This window comes from Camelina sativa, chromosome 5 (genome assembly GCF_000633955.1).
Source record: "Camelina sativa cultivar DH55 chromosome 5, Cs, whole genome shotgun sequence".
Lineage (NCBI taxonomy): Eukaryota > Viridiplantae > Streptophyta > Magnoliopsida > Brassicales > Brassicaceae > Camelina > Camelina sativa.
The window spans coordinates 2,640,214-2,664,563 of record NC_025689.1 but is presented as its reverse complement, the minus strand read 5'-3'; the positions used below and the strand labels follow the sequence as shown (position 1 = coordinate 2,664,563).

Here is a 24,350-nt window from a genome sequence, read left to right as displayed (position 1 = left end):
GTAGAATTTTACTTGTGGTTTTATAAACAAAAAAAGAAGAGGAAAAAAAGAAGATGGGATATATATTGAAATCGGTAGTTTCGCCTATTGATGTATATCTTCTGATATTAACAAAACATATATATTTGCGACATATATTCTTTTTTATTTTGTTTAAATTACGGCAGGTGTTTTTGTAAACCAGTTATAAATCGTCATTGTAAGATGCCATAGAGGTATAACAACAACAATAAACTTTCTAAACAGAAATACATTTAACAATCTGAAACCTATCTTTCTCTTAAAAACCGTATGTCCTAAGAGAGTTTGACAGAGATTTTAAACTGCATCTTGATGAGGTTCCGCGTCGGCCTGCAACGTAAGTTCAAAACAGATCATATGAAGGGCTGTCAGATTACTATCAAGACAACTAGAATTCGAAGTTGAAACGGTAGAGAAAGAGCTGCGGGATTGACTTACTTTGGTTGGTATTGAAAACTAGGCTGAAGAATACAAATATAGTATGTATCTACTTGCTCATAGTTGAAGATAAGTAGAAGTTCCAAAACACCGAGCCCATGGACATGAACGCTACACGAGCTTGAAGCGGAACTACCCTGTAAATTTCACCTTTGATCAGACCTCAATGTAAAATGCTAATTCCAAGAACCACACTGATCCTATTATACATCTATATAAAGACCCTCCAAATGCAAGTGATATAATGATAGAGAAAGAGAGCCATACCAAAAGTTAAGTATGCTAACGGGAACCCAGAAGCGAAATCCTGCAGAAATCCCAAGAAGAGTAAATATACGAACAATGCTATGTAATGGTAAAAGTTTAACTCTCTGTAATTGGTAGCTCACCATATAGAAGAGTTGGAAAAGCATCTTTCTGATACTTGTTTCCGAGCTCAGAGAGCTTTCCCAGCCACAAGTTGTTCCAAGCAAATATAACAGCAATCACAGATGGGCCGAGGATCACTTGGTTAAGCAGAACCTAAACAAGGGATCAGTATAAACAGTCAAAACTATATCACAACATCATGTTCTAACTAAGTACAATAAACAAAACAAATCTAAGAGGTAATAGTACCTTAAGCACTAGATTTGTCGCAGTTGGTTTAGGCAAAGAATGGTCAAGAAATTGATACCACGCATAAGAACCAGGACCATATAAGAGAAACCCGTAAGAACTCATCCGCAAGGCACGAATCCAGTCATGTTCTGAGAAAATGTTCCACAGTTCCCCCTAAGCAAAAAAGATCCAATCACAAATCCTTTAGTCACAAGCCAAGTTCCAACCAATGTACTAAAACACATTGTGCAATAGAGTAAATAAGAATTACCCCAAACAACAAGAACACAAATTCTTTAGTCACAAGCCAAGTTCCAACCAATGTACGAAAACACATTATGCAATAGAGTAAATATGAACTACCCCAAACAACAATAACACAAATCAAACATAACTTAATAAGAGACTGAACACACTACACACTAATCAAACATACTCACAAACATTTTTGGTTATACAAAAGATCCAATTTCATTTTTAAGGTGTATCACTAAATCATACTACTAAGAAACTTCGTGAGACGAACCTCGTCAAGCTCAGAAGATGATTGTTTAAGAGCGGTTCTCTTTTTCCATCTCCCAGATAGCTGAGCAATCGTGTCACCGGTGAAAGTGAGTGCGCCGGCCGTCACAGCTTGCTTCAAAGGAAACCGATAACCGCCGGCGTCTCTGCTCACGTTGACGGAATCCGAAGATCCAGAATTCCTTTTCTTGCCTTTATCGCCGGAAGGTTTCTTCTTTCTCCGCTGATTGAATCCATTCCATCCCCAGAAACCACCAGCGCCGCCGCAACCTCCCAATGCGTCCATTAAAAACGATTCCTTTTTCTCCGTTCGTTGAAACAGAGAGTTTTGCCCAAATGAAATCTTTTAAAAGCTCTCTCTCTCTCAGTGAGTCCTGTCCGTTTGGTTCGATTTTAGTTTTTGGGAAACAGATCAAAGTCAAACCAAACCTGACCCGAACCAAATGTTAACAAACTTAAACGAATCAAACCGAAATAAAAATCGATTGCATAAGAAACATTTTTTTATCAGTAGTAAATTTGTATATCTTATTATATAAACCTTAGTTTTCAAAGTTAGTAAATATAATCGTAACATGTGTCAAGTATATCGATAATATTTTGACATATGTGAAAATAAAATTTATTTAATAATTATAGGAAAATTAAAAAATCCTAAAAAAAAGAATTACAGTTAATATTTTTGAAAGTATATAAAACAAAAAGTAATCTATTATATCACTAATTCTAATATGAAAATTATCTATTAAATTATTAATTTTAATAGGAAAATATGTGCAATTGATAAGGAAAATATTTGTAATTTAATTGCAATTATTATTTATTATAAACATATAGTAAAAATAAATTTATACAGAAAATGATTAAAGTATGAAAAAGTTTAATGTGTTAAAATTAGTGATTAATATAATGTAAAAAATATAAGATAATCAAAATAAGAAATTAATGTAATTTTCTTAAATTTTTCAATCGATGAATGATTTGATAGCGTATTCAATATTATGTTATTATATAAACCTTGGTTTTCAAAGTTAGTAACTCACGTGATCACGACATGTGTCAGTTTAACAATTAAAGATTCTGTCATGTGTTATACAAAAACTTTGTTTTAACATATTTGTAAATGATGAGAAATTGAAAATTTTAAAAATTTAATAAATATAAAAAGATAGTTCACATATGTATATAAAAATAATACTAATTCTAATTTTAAATTACTAATTCTATAAGAAAAAGAATTAAGAAAATTATACAATTATTTACTATAATACCATAATTAAATAAATAATACAGTCAATTATTAATCTTAAAAGAAAAAGGATTGTCGATACTCACCTTTACATAAACAAATAATTTTCTCATAGTAATGTCTTTGAATTTTGGGGCATTTTCAAAAATACATCTTTTTATGTCACTTTTCAAAAATACTCTTATATGTGTCCATTTTCAAAAATATCATTTTTAATATATAAAATGACTAAATTCTAAAACCTAAATTCCAAATACTAAACTCTATCCCCTAAAATCTATATCCTAAATGTAAAATAGAGAACCCAAACCTAAAACAAAATTCTAAAAATTAATTTAACATATTGTAATTGTGTAAAAGATGGCAAAAATAAATTTTTTTAAAAAATGGTATTTTTGAAAAGGGTTATCTCAAAAAATGTATTTCTAACAAATTCTCTTGAATTTTTTATTAATTTACGATAATGTTGGACAAGTAGTAAAACTATTACTTATCAGATTACAAAATATGAAACAAATGTATTTAAGATGTTTTACTTTTTCAAATATGAGATAAAATTAGTTTTCAGTTTTTTTTTTTGAGAATATTATAAAATATTAAGTAAGGTATAAATTTGGTACAATGCATATTTTTTTGATATGAAAATTATAAATGTTACTCATTAGGATTGAGTGTATAGAACTAAAATCTAATTTTATTATCATGTAATAATATAAAAATAAATTGTATTGCAAGATGGAATATGTGAACTCTAAATCCGATTTTTTTTTTTAAAATGAAATATAATTAATATTTTGAATACAATTTAAAATTTCACATATTTTTCTTATATCCGCGTTAATACGCGGGCCTAATCTAGTTTATTATGTAACTAAATTCTGGAATTTGTTTGGTTCGATATAAGAATTAACCTATAGTTTGACTTCTTGTAATATTCGGTTAACTTAATTCGATTTGGTTCGGTTTTATGTATACAAATTTACTAATTCAGGTTTGGTTTAACTTTGATCTTTCAAAGCTCTCTCAGTGAGTCATGTCCGTTTGTTTCTCTTCCGTTTTGTTCGATTCCGGTTTTTAATAACAGATCAAAGTCAAACCAAACCTGAACCGAACCAAATGTTATCAAACTGAAATGAATCAAACCGAAATAAAATTCGATTGTATATATAATTTTTTGATCAGTGGTAAATCTTACTGTAAACCGAAATAATTTTGATCAGTGGTAAATCTTTTTATCTCTGTCTATGTAATTGAATTTTGATTTGTTTAGTTCGATCACGTATAAGCATTATTAACCTATAGTTTGACTTCTTGTTGTATTATTCGGTTAACTTAGTTCGATTTGGTTCGGTTTTATGTATACCGTACATTAAAAAAACGACGTCGTCATGTGAAACCGGTGAAGATGGCGCGTGTTTGTAAATAAACCAAGACATACAATCGTGATTTTGAAACGCGCGTTTACAATAATAGCGTTAGCCAATTGTTTTCAATTTTCATCATCATCATCATCGTCGTCGTGGTGGGTATACATACGATTGAACAAACTCAGAAAACTCCGGCGTCTGTGTTTACCGCTATCATCATTCTACAGGGAAGATAAAAAAGGGTTTCTTCGATCGTCGAAGAGATTCTTTGGATCTGTCTTCTTCATTCCTTCCTGGGTCAATCTTCGATTCAGCTCTCTATTTGGTTTATTATTGGTAAAACTCATCCTCTGCATCTAATCTAGTGTTTTCGATTTTGGAAATAGATTGATTCAGTTGTGAATTCTACTTGAGGTATTTGATTGATTGGATCATCTCAGTTTATCAAAATCCTTTGAATTTAGATTTGGATAGCTGTAGCTCAGTTTATGAAGATCCTTCTTTTGAGTTATGATTGGATGGCCTTTTTTTGGTATAAAGGAACTTGCTTGAATGATTATAGCAGGTTTTTGTGTTATCTAGATGACGTTTTCACATTATATTTGAGGAAAGTTTCAGACTTTTGTCCTTATCAAGTTTCTTATAAACTGATGAATTTTCTGTATCTTGTACCTTAGTGATATATATAGTCTACTTGCTGTTTCCTTGTGAAACCATATTGAAAGTGTGTTTCTTGTTGTAGGTTTTGGGAAGGCTGCGATGTTGTTTGAGGGGCATACCAGGAAACCACCATCGCTTGTTGATCTTTGCGTTAGGAAAGCGATTGATAATGTAAAGTACATTGGATATGTTGGTGGAGTTGATTTTCATCTCCTTGAACAGATTATGCAACACTGTACTCTAGAACAGCTAAAGCACATTGAAGATTCTACTCAAGTAAGAAGCTTTTTTCTCACTGACCATATGGCTCGATTTATCTCTTGTATGTTTTGACGGTTTCTCCATCTTAAGTTATTATTTTTCGTTGTTTTTTTTGTATTTGCTAGGACACAGATCTTAGTCCAGTCACCGATAATTTTTGGAAGGGATTCTATGAGAAGCACTTTGGTGAAGAGGCCTTGAATGATACTATTGAGGGGATGAAGTGGAATAAAGTTAATTTCAAATGGAGGGATTTATATGAGGTTTGGTTTATTTTTCAGGTTTTAATGTAGATACATATATAAGTGGTGTTGAATTATAAGATATATATGTATATGGTTTCGTGCAGGCAAAGGTTATAAGCGTGCAAGAAAAGGAAAAGGAAGTTGTTGATCGACTGAAACAACGTTACAAGAACGAAGATGAAAGTATGATCTTTTTACGAATATGTGTTTTTCATCTATGGCTGTTAGATCAATAATGAGAAGCATGTTCTTAGACAAAATTTGTTCTTCTTCCGTTCCCTTGTAATCGTTTAAAATTATATTTTTGTCAGGAAAACAAAGTCGACAAACTAAAGTCTGCTCGAAAGCTCCTCCAAGCAAGAGACCATTTTGGGGTAACTCCTTTTTAATCTATATGATTATTTTGTAGCATCTTGTCAGGTCTTGAAAAAACATTATGCAACGGCTCCATGCATATATATTGGTTTCGTCTCTCAGGTTTTTGTACTCTAATGGTAATATTGAACGATTCGTTGCAGGTAATACTGCATCAGGTTACAATCTTGGGCATGTGAAGAGCAACATCATGAAAAAGGCAAAAATAGATGTGTTGAAGAGGTACACTTCAAAAATGCACAATCACTAGGTTTACTTATAAGGTTTCTTTCTAGCAACAGTCTATTTCTGAATTCAAAGTTTCCGATGGTTTTGATTATACAGTCAAGAAGTGAAAAATCTTACTGCCATTAAAAGGAACACGATTCATAAGAGTTCCAGGTATCATCTCCCCGGCAGCATCTATTTATTTTATATTGATCTACAATATTTATCCCCCAAACTTGATTGGTTTGATGAATCATTTTTTGTCTAGCGTTCCTACTCCAAAGAGGACTGGCTTATCTGCGAATGCGCCTTCAACTTCGAGAAGCATTCCTTATGGTGGACGAAATCTTACTGAAACTAAAAGGAACACGATTCAAAAGAGTTTCAGGTAATATGAACTCAGTATCTATATGTCTCTATATTGATCCACATTCTTTATCTTCAAAACTTGATCGGTTTGATGGATCATGTCTTGTCTAGTATTTCTGCTCCAAAGAGGATTGGCTTAACCGTAAATTCGCCTCCAATTTCAAGAAGCATTCCTTCTGGTGGACAAAGGCTACCTCCAAGGAAGATGAGCAGCGTTCCTGGAACTGCTCCTCCAGACAAAAAAACATGTAATGTATAACTAACTAATAAAGCTTTTTTTACAGATCATTTTTCCTTCAAGTGTATCATTTACATGGCTGCTCCAAGTTTCAAGAATTCCGAATTTTGAAACTCTGTAGCTTGATGATATCCTATTTCGTAACAATAGATCTTCAAAAGTTTCTGCAATGATTTAATTTAAATGCTTTGTTTCTACTTGTTGCTTTGGCCAAAAAATTTTCACAACAAAGTCCCTGTAGAATGCAAATCTTTTTATACGATAAACACATTCTGATAAGAATGCAAACAAGGCGAATAAACACACCTTCAAATATGGATTGAAGCAAATATATGTTTTATTGTGTCTACAGATTGAGAAATCTTCACTTAAAAGTATGATCAAATCAAGACTGGAGACTCTCTTAGCTTTTGGCTAGATAATCCAATCTCTTTATTCTTTGCGGTCTGGTTTGATGTATATAGTATGGACCCTAAAAGGGCCTACGCCTAAACTGAAGTTCCAGCCAAACGTCTTCTTGATGCATTTGAAGTCGAGACTTGACCCAATTTGTCTGACTCCTTTGACTCATCCGTCAAAATTCTCTCTCTCACTGGTGTGTAATGCCTCAGCCACACGCCCGTGTACACCTGCAACATTCAACATCCCAATCAAATTGATCCAAACAAACATCTTCCTATTACTATTCTTGTAAAGAGACTAATTATACCTGTTGTGGTCTCATGATCTTGGTGTCAGGATCATCCAACGACTCTTTCCAATGCGACAAGTATCCAGCCATGCGAGGAATCGCGAACAAGACCGTGAAGAACTCTGGTGGAAATCCCATTGCCCTGTTTTAGTGGTCCAAGATTGCATATTTAGATGAAGTTGAGAGGAAGTGATGAACACTGCAAACGCATTCAAACTTTTACCTGTATATTAATCCAGAGTAGAAATCAACATTTGGATAAAGCTTTCTCTTGACAAAATAATCGTCAGAGAGAGCTGCCTTCTCAAGTGCAACAGCAACCTGCAGACACAAGAATCAAACATTTCACTTAAGGAACATGAGAAATTACACTTAGATAGAAAAGGTGTGCATCATGTTTTAGCATAAGCTTGAACTCCTCGGACTAGCGAACCTCAATTAGTGGATCCTTTCCAACAATGGAAAATACTTCATCAGCCAGGTTCTTGATGACTTTAGCTCGAGGGTCATAGTTTTTGTACACACGGTGTCCAAAACCAGACATCTTCCTCTTCCTAAGATGTCAATGAGAATGAGAATATTAATGAAAAGGCTTGTAAACGGAAGCATATAGTTTCAAGAACTGAGTTTACCTGTTCTTCACACCCTCGATGAACTCTGGAATATTTTCAACAGTCCCAATCTCTGCCAACATTTTAAGCACAGCCTAATGGAACCAAAGACATGAATTTCAAAGACCATGGAGCATGCAAATACATCAGAAGATGTAACATATGACATGAGAATTATTAGCATACCTCGTTTGCACCACCATGAAGTGGACCGTAAAGCGCTCCCACAGCTCCAGCAACAGCAGTGTACACATCAACACCGCTACAAGGAGACATTTCCTAATCAATATATCTCCTATCCAGGTTACTAAGAGTCAAACTAAAGAGTACCTAGAGGCCAGATGTCGAGCAGCAGCAGTGGAGCAGTTCATTTCATGCTCAGCATGCAGTATGAAGAGGATGTCTAAAACCCGAGCCAGTCGAGGATTAGGTTTGTAGGATCTATTTCCCCTGTAAGAAATAGAAAAAAAGTGTGTCAATGGCACGCTACAAGTAATAAACAACTAAGCTTCCAGTGCTCTGAAGCGTCAAGCGATAATCCAAAAATGAAACCAAAAGTTGAGTTCCTAACTAATTCAAGAAGAAAGACATACAGGGAATCCAGCATATAGAGGAAATTCTCTGCATAAGAAAGGTTGCCTGAAGGAAGAACAGGAGGCCTCCCTGCCATCCTCAGATAAGCAGCTGCTGCAATTGTTGGTGCCTGCAAATTTGAAACAGTTTAGTTGCATAGATTGTGACTTCTTCTTCCAGACCTCCCGGGAACCTACCCTAAGAGCAGGAAGAAGTAAGGTAACCACTGATAACAAAAATAACCTTTCCAATAATGCGAATAATTTGTTTATCTCTAACTTGTTTTGAATCGTAAATATCCTGGCCCTGCACCCAATAGAGTATCAGTCAACATGTTTTTATACGGACAATTTCATAAGAGCTAAGTCTTTACACTAGTGAGTGACAAGGCTTAAACCTACCCTAAGAGCAGGATTTGCATCAGGATGAAAGATGGAAAGCGCACTCATTGCACTCACAAGAACTCCCATTGGGTGTGCATCATGAGGCATGGACTGTATAATATCCTGCACAAAAATTTATCAAGTAACTCGAGTAAGATATGAGAAATATATTGTTTGATAGCTTTGCATAGAGCACAAAACCCTCAGGGTAGGTTTAACAGGCACAGGACAGTTAACTGAAACAATTGATAAATGGAAACTGAAATTCATATAGCAAGGACTAGAGAGACTTACTAATACTCCTTGTGGCACAGCTGAGTGCTGTGAAACTGCAAACTCCCAATCAGATAGTTGACTTTCAGAGGGCAGATTCCCATACACTGCCATAAAGGAGGAAACTTTTCATCAGAATCTAATTCGATCCAATCCAAGACTTGAAATTGTGGTTATACACATACAAGCCAAATATGATGAGTGACTTAGTTTTGTTCTAAAACGGCAATAAAAGCAGCAATACTAAGACATTAAGTTAGCAAAGCTGGAAACAACATTATCCAATCCACTTACTGAGAAGATAAGCAACCTCCAGAAAAGTGCTGTTGTCAGCCATTTCCTCAATAGGGTAGCCACGATAACGGAGGATACCTTCATCTCCATCGATGTAAGAAATCGAAGAACGAACAGGAGCCGTGTTCAAGTAACCAGGGTCGTATAATTTAAGCCCCTTATCTTCCTTCCCCGTAGCTATCTGTCACGCAAACATACCAAAACAACAAAAAGTTTATAAATTTAACAACTTTTGTCCATTACGCTTGATCCCATCAATTCAAACCCAACAAAAAACAAAACTTTTTGTTTTAGAGAAACAGAGTTAACAAGTACCTTTTTGAGATCAACGGCTTTAACAGTACCATCCTCTGAGACCGGAACTTTGTATTTCTTCCCGGTACGTTCGTCGACGATCGTCAAGCTTCCCTTAAGTGATCCATGGGGTGCGTCCGCCGACGTGCAATATCGCTCGATCTCCGGAGAATCCTGTTTCCCTTCAGTCAAATGAGCTGAGAGAACAGCTAGTCGAGCTCTAACTCTATCTGATAACTCCATTACTCAACGGTTTCAAACCAAAAAAGAATCAAATTTCAAAGAAGAGAGAAGAAAGGGAGCGAAGAAGCAAACCATTTGTTTCTTCTTCTACTCTTCGTTAAATAACAATAACACGTGTCTCGATCCACTGAGGGCAGGAGTATTGAATAGTGTCCACGTGTATGTAATCTAATGGATACGGTTGATATCGAACGGTGGAAAGACTACCCAACTTGGATTGATCCTCTGAATCTCTAATCTTGTCTGAATTAATATGGGACCCACACTTTATCATCAGCATTATCTTAAAAAGAGTCTCAATTGCTTACCTCGATTTGCTAAATGCTGAATTTGGGCTTTATGGATAAGCATCTTTCGGCCCAATAGTATATAGAGTGTTTCTTACGGCCTTTTTTTTTTTTTTGTTGAGACGGTTCGCCTTTGATTTCCTTATAGCTTCTTCACTCATTTACCATTGGTACCAGACCAACAATTTCATTACTCTTAGTTTGAGAACAGACCGATCAACTATTACTGTAATCACAATAAAAATGACTACAACTATAGTCTAAAGTTAAACCAAGATGGTGAACTATATGATATTGCGTACAAGTACAAAAGACAATTCATGATTTTATGGATGTTAAATTCTTTCTATCTACTAATAGTAGTCCGAAATACAAAATAACAGTTGCCAAATATATTATAATAATGTTTTGTATAATTTACGTTAGTGTAGTAGGCTATTAAATCTTATACTCTACTCTACTAAGTTTATGATGGGGTATATATGGTCTAATTAACTAGCTTTTGGTTTTTTAATGGTGGTGAGAAAAGTGAGAGTGAAAGGTATAATAAATGAAGAGATGTTAAAAGCGATGGGTCGAATAGTTTCATTCGTACCGAAAAATGGAATTCTAAAGTTGGTTCTCCTCCCCCACGTGAGGCTCTGAATCTGAGAGTGATAGATAGATTAGATCTTTCTTTCCCTCCTTCCGTTTTTCAACACATGAAATTATAAGGAACGTTACGTTACACTCTTCTTGTTTTTCTTCTTTTCTTACTGATTGATACAATTCGAAGACCACCACACTATTTACTAATATCACTCACTCATATCTCTTTCAATGTGTTAACTTTTACATGTACATCTGAAAGATCTCCATGAATGAAGTTCACTCCTATTTTTATATAGGATCTACAATAACACAATTTACATCTCTTGTATTTTTAGTTATTCAAGCATGGCCATATTGAAAATTAGATTTTAGTGATATGTATTTTATAAAATATCTACAAAAAAAAAAAGATTATAAAAAAGAAAAATTGACAGAGGAAAACAAAACAAAAATTGACAGAGGAAATGTGTGAGAGAGGTAATGGTAATGCAATATAATTCGCATGCAGTAAGAAAAAGCTTGAGAAAAAAGAAAGTAGTTGGATTTAGACAGATGACTGACAAATTATATATATATATATATATATATATATATTTTTTATTTTCTTCTAGTTTCTCCTAATATATGGTGTTTATCATGTTAAAATATGTTTAAAACTTTAACCTATCATTCTAGTCACATCACATCCGAAGGATGTGTACGATAAAGAAAACAAAAGAATATTATTATGTACCAAAATTTGTTTAATCAATCATCTTTTTATTTCTTTTCTTTCTCATTAGATACGAATACGATACGATCACAGGGAGTCCTAACGTGAAGTACTACCATGAGTCCCTGCGATATATAGGGTCCTACATAATGATAGCTGTGACTGTGAGTATAAAAACAAAATTAAGTTAGCTGAAGCTGAGAGTTAATCGCTTTAAAACAAAATTAAGATGGTTTGGTTTGGTTGTTTGATATCCAAATTTTAAATGATTACTTGTAATTTTCTAGCTCTTAGTATAATTTAGTTGCATGGTCAGACTGAATCAGGTTTGTGTCGTTTTATCACTTCTTCTTCGACTACCACTGGACACTCTTTGTCCAAACTGCTCCCTTATTTTTTTTGTTCAATGCTCTTCTCTATCTATTATAATAAACTTTACTCAATCGAAAACAACAAAACATTGTCTTCATTTGTTATTTTCCATTTGTATACAAACACGTATTTATACACACAGCTGTGAAGTTGTTCACTATCCATATTTACACCTAAAACTCATAATTGACTCGAAGTTTTTTTTTTTTATTAGTACAATCCATGTTAAAAATCTGAAAACAAAAAATACTAGTCCTACTAGTACAGTATTATTAAAAAAACAAAAAAAAAAACAACAACAACAACAACATTAAGGTACATTGCTTAAATAGGAAACTCTAATACACATCAAAATCGACTACTAATAAAATTTATTTCCCTAGAAATCATCGTCTACTTTGGGAACAAACACTAATCTTATCTCTTTTTTTTAGGGATTTGATACAAACAATATTTAATTCTCTGTTTTTTTTTTTTTCTTCTTTTTGTCGTTTATCTCTCCTTAGAGAACCAATCGTTGATGTAACCCCAGAAACAGAACAAACTGAAACAGAACACTTGAGAAGAAACAAGATTTATGATACCGAGAAGAAGCAGCTTGTGATTTCTTCTTTGGTTGCTGCATCAACGTTCCAGCTCCTCCACCACTAGTAACATTCTTCCCGCAGACATCAACTCCAGTCTTAACGACACTGAACTCATCCTCTGGCTTCAGACACAACCCTCTGTTCCCGCTCAAATCCAAATTTTTACTCAACCGTCTTAAGAAACTTGAGTCGAACGGCACGACGCCGATCAGCAAGTTCCTGCTGAGGTTCAGATGGAAAACGTGAGGCAAAGACTCAAACCCAGATGGGATCTCCCCGGTTACTCTGTTGTTCGCCAGAGACAACGAGCTAAGGTTCATCAGCTTGGTGTAACTATCTGGGATCACGCCGGAGTATCCTGAATTCTCGAGTTGGAGCTCTTGGAGTTTAGGTAGGAACCCTAACTCAACGGGGAGAGCAACGGACATTGGGTTGTTATCCATTATGAAGTACTGTAAACTCTGTAGTTTCGAGATTCCTTTTGGGAAAGCTCCTTTGAGTTTGTTGTTGCTTAACGCCATGAATGATAAAGAACGAAGCTTTTCTACTCCTTCAGGGATTTTGCCGAAGAGAGAGTTCGAGCTCAGGTCGAGTTTCTGAAGCATACTCAGTTGCGAGATCGTGGGAGGGATTGTACCGGTTAGAGAATTGTAGCTTAAATCTAAACCGACGAGGCTATTGAGGTTCCCCAGTTGCAGAGGAATCTTACCAGTGAGCTTGTTGTAGCTGAGATCGAGATGTACGAGGCTTTTCAATGAGAAAACCGCCGGAGGGATATCTCCGGTTAACCGGTTTTGCGAGAGGGTGAGGATTTGTAAAGATTTGAGAGTAGAGATGCGTGGAGGGATTTGAGCTGAGAGAGAAGGGTTTGATCTGAGGCTAAGCTGTTGAAGAGTGGAGTTAGGGAGGAGCTTTATAGGGAAGATGATTGTGGTTGGGAAGTGAGTGAAGCAGTTGAAGAAGAAGACTGATTGAAGAAAAGGGAGAGAGAAGATTGAAGAAGGGAAAGAAGCAGAGGGTTTACAAGAAGGGTTTGGAGCAGAGCCGAAATCGAGTCGAGAGACGTGTGACAAGTGGTCTGGACCGGTTTTGCACTCAATGCCTGGCCAAGATGAGCCAGGTGCGCAAGGGTTTGGGTGAGACTGACGCCATTGTTGATCAGACGACATTGACTCCATGATCTTGAAGAGAGTTTCTGACTCAGATGAAGGCATTGAGGCAGAGACTCTGTTTCCTTGACAGGGGAAGAGTGATGTTATCAGGAGAAAGAAGAGCAGTGAGGAAGGAGATAGAAAAGCTCTCTTCATCGTCATAGGTTTTGGTGTAAGAGACAGGAGAGAGAGAGAGAGAGACAAAGAGTGTGTGTGTGTGTTTCTTGGTGGATATTATACTGAGAGTTCACAAAAGTTATTTGGTTAGTTTTATTTCTCCAATGCAAAGAAGTTGAGAGATGCGATGTTAATTAGAATCTTTGAGAAGAGAGAGATCGTAAAAAGTGACATTAGATCATCATCGAGGAGCATAAACCCCAAAAGAGAAACTTAGGGAAAAGGGTTTAAGCTTTCAACGAGTTTAAGTGAAAATGTTTAAGGATTTGGGACAAGACAAGACAGAGACACGTGAACAATCAGAATCTAAACAAGGTATGATAAAAGAGTGAAGACTTAGAAGAAAGCTAGTAAAGAATACGAATAGGTTTTGAGTGTGTGAGACTGTGAGTGATAGAGAGAGAGAAAGAGAGAGAGATGCAATTATAAATGGAAGTGATTGAAAGTGACACGTGTGGGGACGTGAGAGACAAAGAGGTAGGGACTCAAAGACATGAGAGATTGGGAAGAGAAAAGAGAAGACACAAATTAAAAAGAGTACTTGATAGGTTTTGTAAAGGGGGCCATATACACATGTTTCTTCCTTTATTCAAACACTTTTGTTCGAACCAATTTTTTTAAGGGACTTGTCTTTGTTGGTGGGTTATCTCGTGAATACGTTAGCTCCTCGAATCTCTCAGGTTCTGTGTGAGCGGTTTTCCTGTTTTATGTCTCTGTCCATCTCTGTATACTATATATATGTATTGCGGTGTTAGTTTCTAAATTCTAACCATGTGGTATTTTTTCATAGTCTATGTGAAAATGTATACTAAAAAAGGAAGTGATTTGTATGTCTAATTGTAAATGAAGATGTTTCTCATATATAGGAAATAAGATGAGACCTAAGTAACTATCATAAATAGTAAGACAGGGATCGACATCTTCACAATCAACTGGATTTAGTTTGAAAATTCATAATTTGAATCTAAATATGTATACACATGATACTACTTCGGGCCAGTACGGAAAACGAATGATCAAGATCTAAGCAAACATCAATTTCGAAGTAAACAAGTTTACGAAAACCAAGTCATGGTTAAGATTTGATGTAAGAAGATGACCAATTCGATGGTTGGTTCAAAAGACAACGCACACCACATGACAATCACAATGTAATAGTTGTCCAAACTGTTTCAAGAATCACCCACAATAGCTTCTTGACTATTCACAAAAATAGTTTCGATTTTTTTTTTAAGCAATCAAGTATGTTCAAATCATCTTTCCTCTTTAGATATTTGTTTTTATATAAAAATTTGATAAGAAAAAGCTCTTGAAAGGTGGTGGGCATAGTATGTCTCTCTATTAACTGTCTTCAATTATTCATGTCTTATTTTTTTATTTCAAAATTTCTCTGAAGTTTTATTATTCATAGTTTGAATTGATCCAGACAAAATCATAGTTATATGTACCTTAATACTACAAAACATCGGAAATAACTCAAAGAGACTTGTTTTTTTCTTTGCCTTTTTATTTTATTTTTTTAGTTAAACCGTACAATGTTTTGTTTTAGTGCAAACCAACTAAAAGAACTGTAACAGTTTTTATTCTTATTATTATTGATTTGTTGATTGATTATATAAAGAATCAAAATACTTTGTTAACGGTATAAAAATAGAGAAAACGTAAATTTGTAAGAAGTACAAAAAAAAAGAAAAGAAAAAAAGGTCAAAGTTTTCAAACGTTAAGAAATTGTACTACACTTGGCAATAATGCAGCAGATGTTTTGTAAAAATGTACAATGTATATGATATTTATGTGGTCTGGTGTGTATTATATGTAGTGAATGATCTATCTAATCTTTAGCCCTGGACTGTGTGAGTCTGGAGGGGTAATATCAGACACCTACTATTTTACCGTACGGATCTAACTCAAACATGATCCACACATCACATGGCCTCCCTACCCCAAATATTAATCAAAATGGTCATAAAAGTCACTGGTTTAGTAGTACTAGACGCTAAACATCATATAAAACCTAAATCTCTACTTCCCTTAAAACACTTGTCAAATTTGTTAAACACCAAGAAAATAACTTTTTTTGCTTTTGTGTTTTTGTAACTGTTTTATGTAATCCACGTAATAATGCTTTCTGGATCCCTCAGTCCTTTCATCAGTGCTTTACGATTTGACACCACTCTTCCATTTCCATCTCCTTTTGCTTTCTCCACATTTTAGTTCATGTATCTATATATGCATAAGATATACAATAGTCGATATCATATACTATTATTATTATAAAACCTCAGGGTTTCAGTATGCACATGGATGATAGTTCCTCAGATTGCCACATGTTATGTTTATGTACAAAGGATGGCTTTTTATGATTCTGTGATTCAGTGGTAGTTAGTCATTGTTAAACAACACAAAGCACATATTTTGTCAAAATTCTCTGCAAAATTCATGGGGAATCTTATGAGAATCTGCAGGTATTTAATCTGAAACCGCTCATGTAGAGAGGGGAAAACAATAGTGTTATTAGCTTTCTCTTTAGACTGTGTATTTAAACAGCTCACCAAATTGTACAATACTCAAATAAGAGAAGGGGCAAAACTGAATCTACATGAGAATTACTGTTGCAAGAGCTCTACACTGTCGACCTCTCTGTCTTTATTTGATGTCTTTACCTGAATATTTGAATCAAACTCTACTTAAAAAAGAATCCAAGGTCTAACAAGAACCAGACAAGAAGAAGCTTAAGAAACAATCCTTTGATTTTTGATTCAAGAAACCATCAAGTACAGAGAGTTTTCTGGGGTCATTTGGTCACTCTTTTGTTGAGTAAATCACAAGATTTTCATCTAAAATAAGAATGATCCATTACTCCTCTTACAACATAAGACAAAAGGGACAAAAGTTGATCGATAAGCTTAAGAGGAAGAGGGAACAACTTTATCAAAAAGGAAAAAAGAAAGAAAAAACGATCAAATCCGGATACTGTACCTTTAATTATCATGGGCTCCCTTATATGGAACAACATGAAAAACTGCAGAAGATAAAGGAAAAAAAAACTTATATCATTATGTTTCTGAAACACTTCTGGTCCTTGAGTCTTTAGCATAGCATTTGAGTAGAAGAAGCTTTTTGCTGGTTAGTTGAACATCCTGAGAAAATTGTTTGCATATGCCATTGGCTTCACATCCGGGTGAGGCTGTGACAATATATCAAAGAATCAGGAGAGTTTTCAAATGAGTCTAAATAAATCCGTGAAACATTCACAAGAACAATGCTAGAGGTATACTACACTCACCACTGCTGAAAATGTAACAATATTTGGCTTCATATCAGGAGCTTCAAAACGAATGAAAGCCCCCTTATTACCCATCTACAACAATACAAATTCCATGTTAAGTAAGAACCATGTAGTTCGGTGCGGTTTCAAAATTGAATACGTGAAGTTTTGAGTTACCTGATCACAGTAATTTGGGGCAGAGAAAACAGTGATGAGTTTACCGTCATGCTCAACCTCATAGCCTTCATCTTTTACTTCATGTGAGCGGACCAACAACTCTATGAAATTCATAAAAATCCAACTTAATAGCAATCTCAAGATTAAATTGGCGCCAGAGACCAAACCCAAATAATACCAAAACAGCAACTAACCTAGATTATTATCTTGCAAAAACCTCTTTGTCACGTCTCCACCAAACGATAGACCAACCCCTCGCTTGCTTGGGCCTCTTCCAGGGAGAGGTTGAGGATCGCTCCACAGAAGTTCACACATTAGCCCTGAACACTATCATGATTAGACGGAGAAACAGAAAACACAATTACAGAAAAAAGTTAACAGAAGATGTAAATGATGAAACATACCTTCCTCTGGAGGCTCACAGAAACGGTCGATAGCTCTGATGTCTGACAGTTTTACACCATCAACACTGAACAGACCTCCATGTACCACAAAGACCTTCCCATTTATAACATGAGCCAACGGTAGGTAACAGAAAACCTCAGCAAAGAGATCCACAAATTTTTCACTCAACTTGGATCGAACCTCGCCCTCAAAACCATAAATTTTATTCATGCTCTTGCTTTCATGGTTTCCTCTGGCTAGATATATGGCTGCAAATTTTCAACAAATATGTGTAAATAGCGACTTACAATTTGATTGGGAACTTTAACCCATCAGACAAAAGTAGACGATTTAATCCTTGCCAGAGATAGCAAAAGCAACTAAAACTTGAACATCAAAGAATTATTATAGCAAGGGTTCAGAGAGCTTACATGATGGGCACATGCACTTGAAAGCAAATAGTGTGAGGATGATCTCAACAGAGAATGAACCTCTGTCCACAAAGTCACCATTGAATAGGTATGGATTCTCCTCAGAAGGGAGGCCATTGAGCTCGAAGATATTTAGCAGATCATAGAACTGCAAAAAAAACATTCACGTGTCAAAACCACAATACAACACACTGACACTAGCCCCTGCTAGTGGAAAAAGGAGCAGAAGGTTAGCCAACAAAATCAAGATATGAGAAGTAGAAAGATTCACAATACAATCCAATTCCACAGATATAGTATGGGAACTAGTTTACTAAAAATTTCTACACATGTAACGAGAGAACTGAAAAGATTGCAGATTCATCTAAGAGAAAAAAAATTATGCTGGGAGAGTAAGTTAAACCAAGCTTACCTGACCATGCACATCACCACATACAGTGATATGTTTGCCATTTGGAACGCTAATGTCGACAAGAGACGGCAGTGCTAGCAAGATTTGTCTGGTTTGTAAGACGATCTGATATGCATACCTACAAATATAATGCCGACTAAGCATGAAGAGATGATCACTGCGTTAAGTAAGTTGAGTACCACCAAAAAAATATGTACCGTTTATGCAATGTTTTTTGGTTCTTGAAATCTTCCATCATCGTTTTCACAAAATCCAAGGAAACTTCCTCTCCCTCAATCCGAGCACCAGAGTACTGTGGCTCAACCTCTACAATGAAATTGAACAGAATATTAGAAGATTGATAAAGGATTAAAACCTCTATAACAATGAACATCAGTTTTCAATAATGAAATGTTAAAAACTACAAGCCATTGACACATTTTACTGGCAAGAGTTAAAGTGTAGCAAAAGAGGTATGCCATCTTAACAGAAAAGAAAAGGAGAAATTTGTAAGTCTGTGAGATGTCCACTCCTATTGAGATGGGTTTCACATCAATATCACTGAACTTTTCAATTCTCAACTGAGACTCCAAGAAAGGAAACATATCCAGGCTTTGATATGCATAAAAACGATACAGATTGATCCTAGGATGAGGATTTAACCAAAGAAAAGACACTACTACCAGAGCTACCCCACCAAAATGCCCCTAATACCACCGAAACCAACACCATGAGTATCTCAGTTGTGGCAAATCCCCGGACCGCCACCACCATTACTGCTGCAACAACTGCTGCTAAAGCCGTTTTGGTGGGCATGAACGATGATCTGGGTTTGTTCCCTATTATGTGACAATAGGTAGAAGAATGATTACTAGTCTAAAGCTACATTCAACCATTTGTCAACTACTGAATCAAAGGCGAGAGACGAGAGAACCAGGGATGACAGAACACACTGCAAGCTATAAGACAACAGAAAAATAAGCAAGCAGATGATGGATACCTATTGTGTGGAAGTCAACGGACTCAGCTACTGAACGCCTTTCAGAGACTGGTACAGAGATTGCTTCCTCAAATTTGAGTTTCATCACTGCTTTCTCACATTCTCTTAGCTTTCTTGTGGCATCGGGGTCATTAGGAGAAAGCCTTTTTACCTAAAATACATATAGCAGACCATGTCAGGAATACTGTAACACGAATCTCTCTCACTCAATAAATAAAGACAGTCCACCACCAAACTGGATTTCCACAGATCACTATCAAGTTTCCTATCACTTGGTCACAGATCAAAACAATCAAGTTATGACCTTTTCGGGTGACTCAAGCTACACGACTACAACATTTCATCTTTCGTATTTTGACATTTCTCAACATAAGCGGACTGCTCACTCAAAAAGTTAGAATAAATAAGACAAGAACTATCAGATCTCAAGCAATAAACATTAACCTGTTGGAAATCCTTCAAGGCGTCCTTAAATTTTCCCATGGCAAGATATGCAGCACCACGCCTGTAATAACCCTGTAATTCAGTAGATAATCAGCGAATTGGCTGAATAAACGTGAGAAGAAGAAAAGGAAACAACTAGTCACAGAATGATACCTTAGAGTATTTTGAATCAACTTCAATGGCCTTTGATGCATCCTGTATCGCACTGCCATATTCCTCCAGTTTCGTGTGAGCAAATGCACGGTTTGCCCAATACACAGCGTTGTTACCGTTGAGTTCAATAGCTTTTGTATATAGATCAATAGCATTGGAGAATTTGTGACCTGTAAGCAACAAACAAAATTAAGTGAGCTGTTCTTAACTCAAAGCAAAAACAAAGAGTATCACATTAAAAAGAGTATAAACTGATTCCACAAGATTCTGTTAAACTTTTTTAATAAAAAAATACACACCTTTGAAAGCTTCGTTAGCCTGATTTTTGAACTCCTCGGCGTGTGAAACATCAGAATTCTCATTCTTAGACTCCATGTTGTCACAGAATGAACTTATCTCTTACTGAATTCCTTAATTATCCTGTGAAGCCAGAACTGATTGCAAGAAAAAAAAAAAAGATGTAAAGTCAATGTTTTATCTCTTCATCCCCAAATGCAGAACAACAATAATCATAATCAACTGGAGCATTTCCTCAAAATCAATAAGTTCTACTACACCATAGAGAGCTAGTTTAAGAGCTTTGTTAGAGATAGAAACACTATTCAACATGAATCAAGTCTATATTTTTTGTAATACAACCACCCGACTGTAATCATGCAACGAGATTAAGCCATAACAGATGAAAACAAACTGCTTTAGAATAAAAATCATGCCACAAGAACATTAAGCGAATAGATAAGAGGCCAAAAAAAACAAAAAAAGGTGTGAACTTTTATATTCTACATCGTTTTCATAAACAGCACAGCAACGAATGAATCAGATTCATGGCCGTAAGAAGAAGATTCCTAGGAGAGATCTATTAATCATACCCAGATAAGAGAAAAAGCAAAACAGAACATCAACACAAGGAAGACAGAGTCTAAGACATGTTTGTCGGAATAATTCAAACACCCAATTACCTAAGATGGGATTCATACCTGAAAACAAAGCTTCAATCTTGGCGACAAGGGAAGAGGAAGAGGGTTGACGAGTAAGAGACCAGGTTTAAGGGAGAAGCTTCAAAGTGACCCAGAAACCCTAGATTGAGTCAAATTAGAGAGTATGCGCTTTGAATCTATTGACAAGAGGGGGGTTTTTGGGAATTTTTTTTTTTAATTTTCCCCACTAATTTTCCTTTTTTTTTTACCAGTAAATTAAAACAACTAATAAATAATGTATTATATTTCTGACGTCATATATCAAAAAAATTTTGGTATGTAAAGTTTATGTATTTTTATTTCTTCGTGTGTGTGGCTATAGAGAGAGAGGCCTTTGGGGCTAATAATTTTATCATTCATGGATCTCTCTGAATTTAAAATTTGGATTTTTTTTCTTCTTTTTTCTTTAAAACCAAAAAGTTTATTCTAAGGCCTAATCTGACTGATGATTAAAAATTTATAACAAATTAAATTAAATAAAATGGAATTAGCTTATCTGAGCGAACAAAGTAAATTTTTTAAAAGCTGTTGACAAAAATAAATAAAATTAGGAAATAACAAAACACATATTAATGTGATATAACTAAAAGCAGAGAGGAGCAATGTTCTTCTCTACTATTTGGGTTATAAAGGGAAGTGAAGTGACTACTGAGTTCTGACTTCATCTTAGTTTGTCAAAGAGTGTTGTATTCTTGTTTTTAATTCGAATTTGTCTCCTAATCAAATTCAGAGCCATCCAAAATAGAATCCGATTTCTTTTTTTTTTTCTTTTCTTACGATAGAGGTTGCTTCTCTAAATGTACTAATATATATATATATATGCTCATCAAGAAGAACACAAGTTTAAAAAAGTTTAAACATCTCTCTTTTTTTTTTTTTTTTTTACTTTCATAAAAGTTTTGCTCTATACAAATCTACACACCATACATATACAAACCAAAGAGTAATGTTTTTGTGATTCTCTTGATCCTCTCCGATCCATCTCAATGCCTTCTTGTTTCTTTTTCAGCCTACATTATAAACACACACATATGATAAAGTTATAATCCCAAATTTATGTATTTGATTATTATTATATAAGAGGTAGAAGAGAATAATAATGTGTGAGTGTACCGCTTTGATTGCTTTCTCAACAGAATCCCATCCGAACCGGTCAACATAATCTTGAACCGATTTTCTAGCATCAAGACTCATCATCTGTAAAACTCTTCTCTGTTCATCTGTATAATTAGCTCCTCCCCCAGCATTCATCCCAATCTTGACGTATTGTCTAACGAAATTGGAGTAAATGTAGGCTGCACCACTAAACATTGGTAGCACCAACCACATACAGAACAAAAGCTTCAAGTATGGCCAAAATGGTAGCCTACAAAATGCAATATAGAACAGAGAATAATTTTTTAGTCTTTTATTCTGAATTCGTGACAAAAATTGATTATGAATGTTATATTATATATAATTTTACCAGGCAAGGATCCTCCAAACGGATAGCTCGAATATTGTTATTAAGGAGTAAATGATCCAATACGTTAGCCATTGTTGATCATCTAACATTGTTGGACTCTCTATTGCTCGAAACGATGCATACCTTAATCATCATCATCATCATCCATTCAGTTGTTATTACTTTGAAGTTATTTTTATAAACAAAGCATTTAGATTTAAATTCACTTACAGAGGATAGAGAAGCATGACTCCAGGCCTGCATGCAACAAGACAAAAAAAAAAAAAGAAGAAGAAAATAATGTTAAAATTTGAACAAATATCGAGTTTAATTTATTTATTTTTATCCTATATATGAGACAAAAATTGAAACCTACCCAATGAGAGCATCAAAACGTTTTGCAATCGCAATAATGACACCCATTATACTCAGTCTATCTCTTCTTTCAATGGAAACTTCTCTCTGAACACAAACGTCTTTAGCACTGTGACGTTGGATATATACACAACAAGAGCTTGAATCTTTTTTGAAGCAAGAATCTTTGTATAAGTTAAGGCAACAAGCACAGGCAAAGAATCTCCAACCTGTTGATACGTTAGCATATGATTATATATATGAACCCATTTGTCCATTTCTCTTCTCTATAACAAAAAAAATATTTCAAAGTAATTGTTGGTAAATTTCAGACTAACTAGGGAAATCCAAGTCTTGGGTTTAGTATCCCTATCTATCCCTATGAATGATACTTGGAATATATTTTTGGTAAACAAGATTCTTTTCTTTTTTCACAAGAGTTAGTGATCAAGAAACTACGCATTAATTAATGAGGTTTGGACGTATTACACAGTTTTGATTATGATATTTTGGTCCACGACTTTGTTAAATTCTGAGTAAAATCACATGTCCTTCCTTTTAATTTGACGTCTTTATAGAATCTCTCTTTCTTACCCATTTATATACTTCTTTTCATGAAATTGAAGTTCACCAGTGAACGTTTAATCTGATCAAGATTTAACTTTTTTTTGTCACTGAGCTAGTAAAAGAATCTTTATATAATTCATCTTTCTTACACACAAGTATTTATTATTTACCTTTTTCTTCATTAGTAGTCTATATGATAAAAGACTTTTTGCCAATATGAAATTATGTTATTTCACGCTAAGTAACTATCCACGAACGAGAGAATCATCAGAGCATTCAAATTATTTACTAGCTAGCTTTGAAATTTCATGGTATGTTTTCTTAAATTATATGTTTACCACGAAAGTCAATGAAAGCCCTACCAACACTCAAGTTCCTTCTTGAAATGAATTTTGCAAAATTTGAAACTTAATAAATTCGACATGAATGTGAAAGTGTATATATATGTAGATGCTTTTTTGCTCGTGAATAAAATTAAATTGAAGTAAGTACAATGAAAATGATGAGGTATGGGCAAAACACAAAAGAGTTTCCTTTCGTAACTACAATTAGTTAATGCAAATCTGAGAAAGGGTCATATGGATAATGACTATACATATGATTAGTCATTCGCCGTACGTGGGTTCTCTCTGCCCTCATTTACTTTATTTAGTTTCGTCTTCTCTAATTATATTGTCGTTTATATGATGTCGTTCTTTGTCTAAATTACGTATATTAAAAAAATAACTAATATCCTTAATATTCAAGATGCCGTTGGACTAACTTAATGTCCAAGAATAAGACTCTCCAACATAATTATTTGGCAACACGAAACCAGTTACGCTATATACTTTTAGATTGCCATTTTTATCAAGCCAGTTTTGAACACAAACAATTATCTTTTCTTTTGTAGATTTATTTACAGTTTGTAATTGCCAAGACAAATATAATTATGAAGTTTTCATATATATATATATATATATATATATA

General features: G+C 34.7%; 6 protein-coding genes across 8 annotated transcripts; 1 reads left to right on the top strand and 5 right to left on the bottom strand.

The window, feature by feature from the left end:
• LOC104785089 (peroxisomal membrane protein 2-like) lies at nt 219-1,951 on the bottom strand. The gene is made up of 6 exons (XM_010510228.2): nt 1,586-1,951; nt 1,078-1,233; nt 849-981; nt 727-766; nt 460-596; nt 219-351 (listed from the first exon to the last, which is right to left on the bottom strand). The coding sequence occupies exons 1-5, from the start codon at nt 1,865-1,867 to the stop codon at nt 509-511; spliced, it is 699 nt and encodes a 232-aa protein (XP_010508530.1). The 5' UTR covers nt 1,868-1,951; the 3' UTR covers nt 219-351; nt 460-508.
• On the top strand, nt 4,338-6,722 carry LOC104785088 (transcription elongation factor B polypeptide 3). Its single transcript, XM_010510227.2, has 9 exons — nt 4,338-4,533; nt 4,940-5,133; nt 5,244-5,381; nt 5,468-5,546; nt 5,675-5,737; nt 5,882-5,960; nt 6,063-6,119; nt 6,214-6,333; nt 6,426-6,722. Exons 2-9 carry the CDS (start codon nt 4,957-4,959, stop codon nt 6,571-6,573), a joined length of 861 nt encoding a protein of 286 aa, XP_010508529.1. The 5' UTR covers nt 4,338-4,533; nt 4,940-4,956; the 3' UTR covers nt 6,574-6,722.
• On the bottom strand, nt 6,848-9,989 carry LOC104785087 (citrate synthase 3, peroxisomal). Its single transcript, XM_010510226.2, has 13 exons — nt 9,693-9,989; nt 9,378-9,558; nt 9,105-9,190; nt 8,829-8,933; nt 8,671-8,733; nt 8,448-8,557; nt 8,185-8,304; nt 8,041-8,116; nt 7,876-7,949; nt 7,677-7,797; nt 7,467-7,564; nt 7,262-7,385; nt 6,848-7,181 (listed from the first exon to the last, which is right to left on the bottom strand). The coding sequence occupies exons 1-13, from the start codon at nt 9,912-9,914 to the stop codon at nt 7,041-7,043; spliced, it is 1,521 nt and encodes a 506-aa protein (XP_010508528.1). The 5' UTR covers nt 9,915-9,989; the 3' UTR covers nt 6,848-7,040.
• LOC104785085 (protein TOO MANY MOUTHS-like) lies at nt 12,177-14,319 on the bottom strand. The gene has a single exon (XM_010510225.2). It carries the CDS (start codon nt 13,774-13,776, stop codon nt 12,379-12,381), a length of 1,398 nt encoding a protein of 465 aa, XP_010508527.1. The 5' UTR covers nt 13,777-14,319; the 3' UTR covers nt 12,177-12,378.
• On the bottom strand, nt 16,610-21,189 carry LOC104785084 (serine/threonine-protein phosphatase 5). Of its 3 annotated transcripts, none has more exons than XM_010510222.2 (14): nt 21,017-21,189; nt 20,339-20,473; nt 20,040-20,209; nt 19,887-19,958; nt 19,443-19,593; nt 19,123-19,281; nt 18,661-18,769; nt 18,464-18,581; nt 18,052-18,199; nt 17,641-17,889; nt 17,431-17,556; nt 17,237-17,337; nt 17,078-17,152; nt 16,610-16,978 (listed from the first exon to the last, which is right to left on the bottom strand). In XM_010510222.2, exons 2-14 carry the CDS (start codon nt 20,412-20,414, stop codon nt 16,919-16,921), a joined length of 1,614 nt encoding a protein of 537 aa, XP_010508524.1. In that variant the 5' UTR covers nt 20,415-20,473; nt 21,017-21,189; the 3' UTR covers nt 16,610-16,918. The 3 variants fall into 3 exon arrangements, with proteins under 3 accessions (XP_010508524.1, XP_010508525.1, XP_010508526.1); XM_010510223.2 differs by having other exon boundaries at nt 19,126-19,281; XM_010510224.2 differs by lacking the exon at nt 19,123-19,281 and having other exon boundaries at nt 21,017-21,185.
• LOC104785083 (HVA22-like protein f) lies at nt 21,883-23,055 on the bottom strand. The gene is made up of 5 exons (XM_010510221.2): nt 22,837-23,055; nt 22,692-22,718; nt 22,482-22,604; nt 22,130-22,382; nt 21,883-22,026 (listed from the first exon to the last, which is right to left on the bottom strand). Exons 1-5 carry the CDS (start codon nt 22,881-22,883, stop codon nt 22,000-22,002), a joined length of 477 nt encoding a protein of 158 aa, XP_010508523.1. The 5' UTR covers nt 22,884-23,055; the 3' UTR covers nt 21,883-21,999.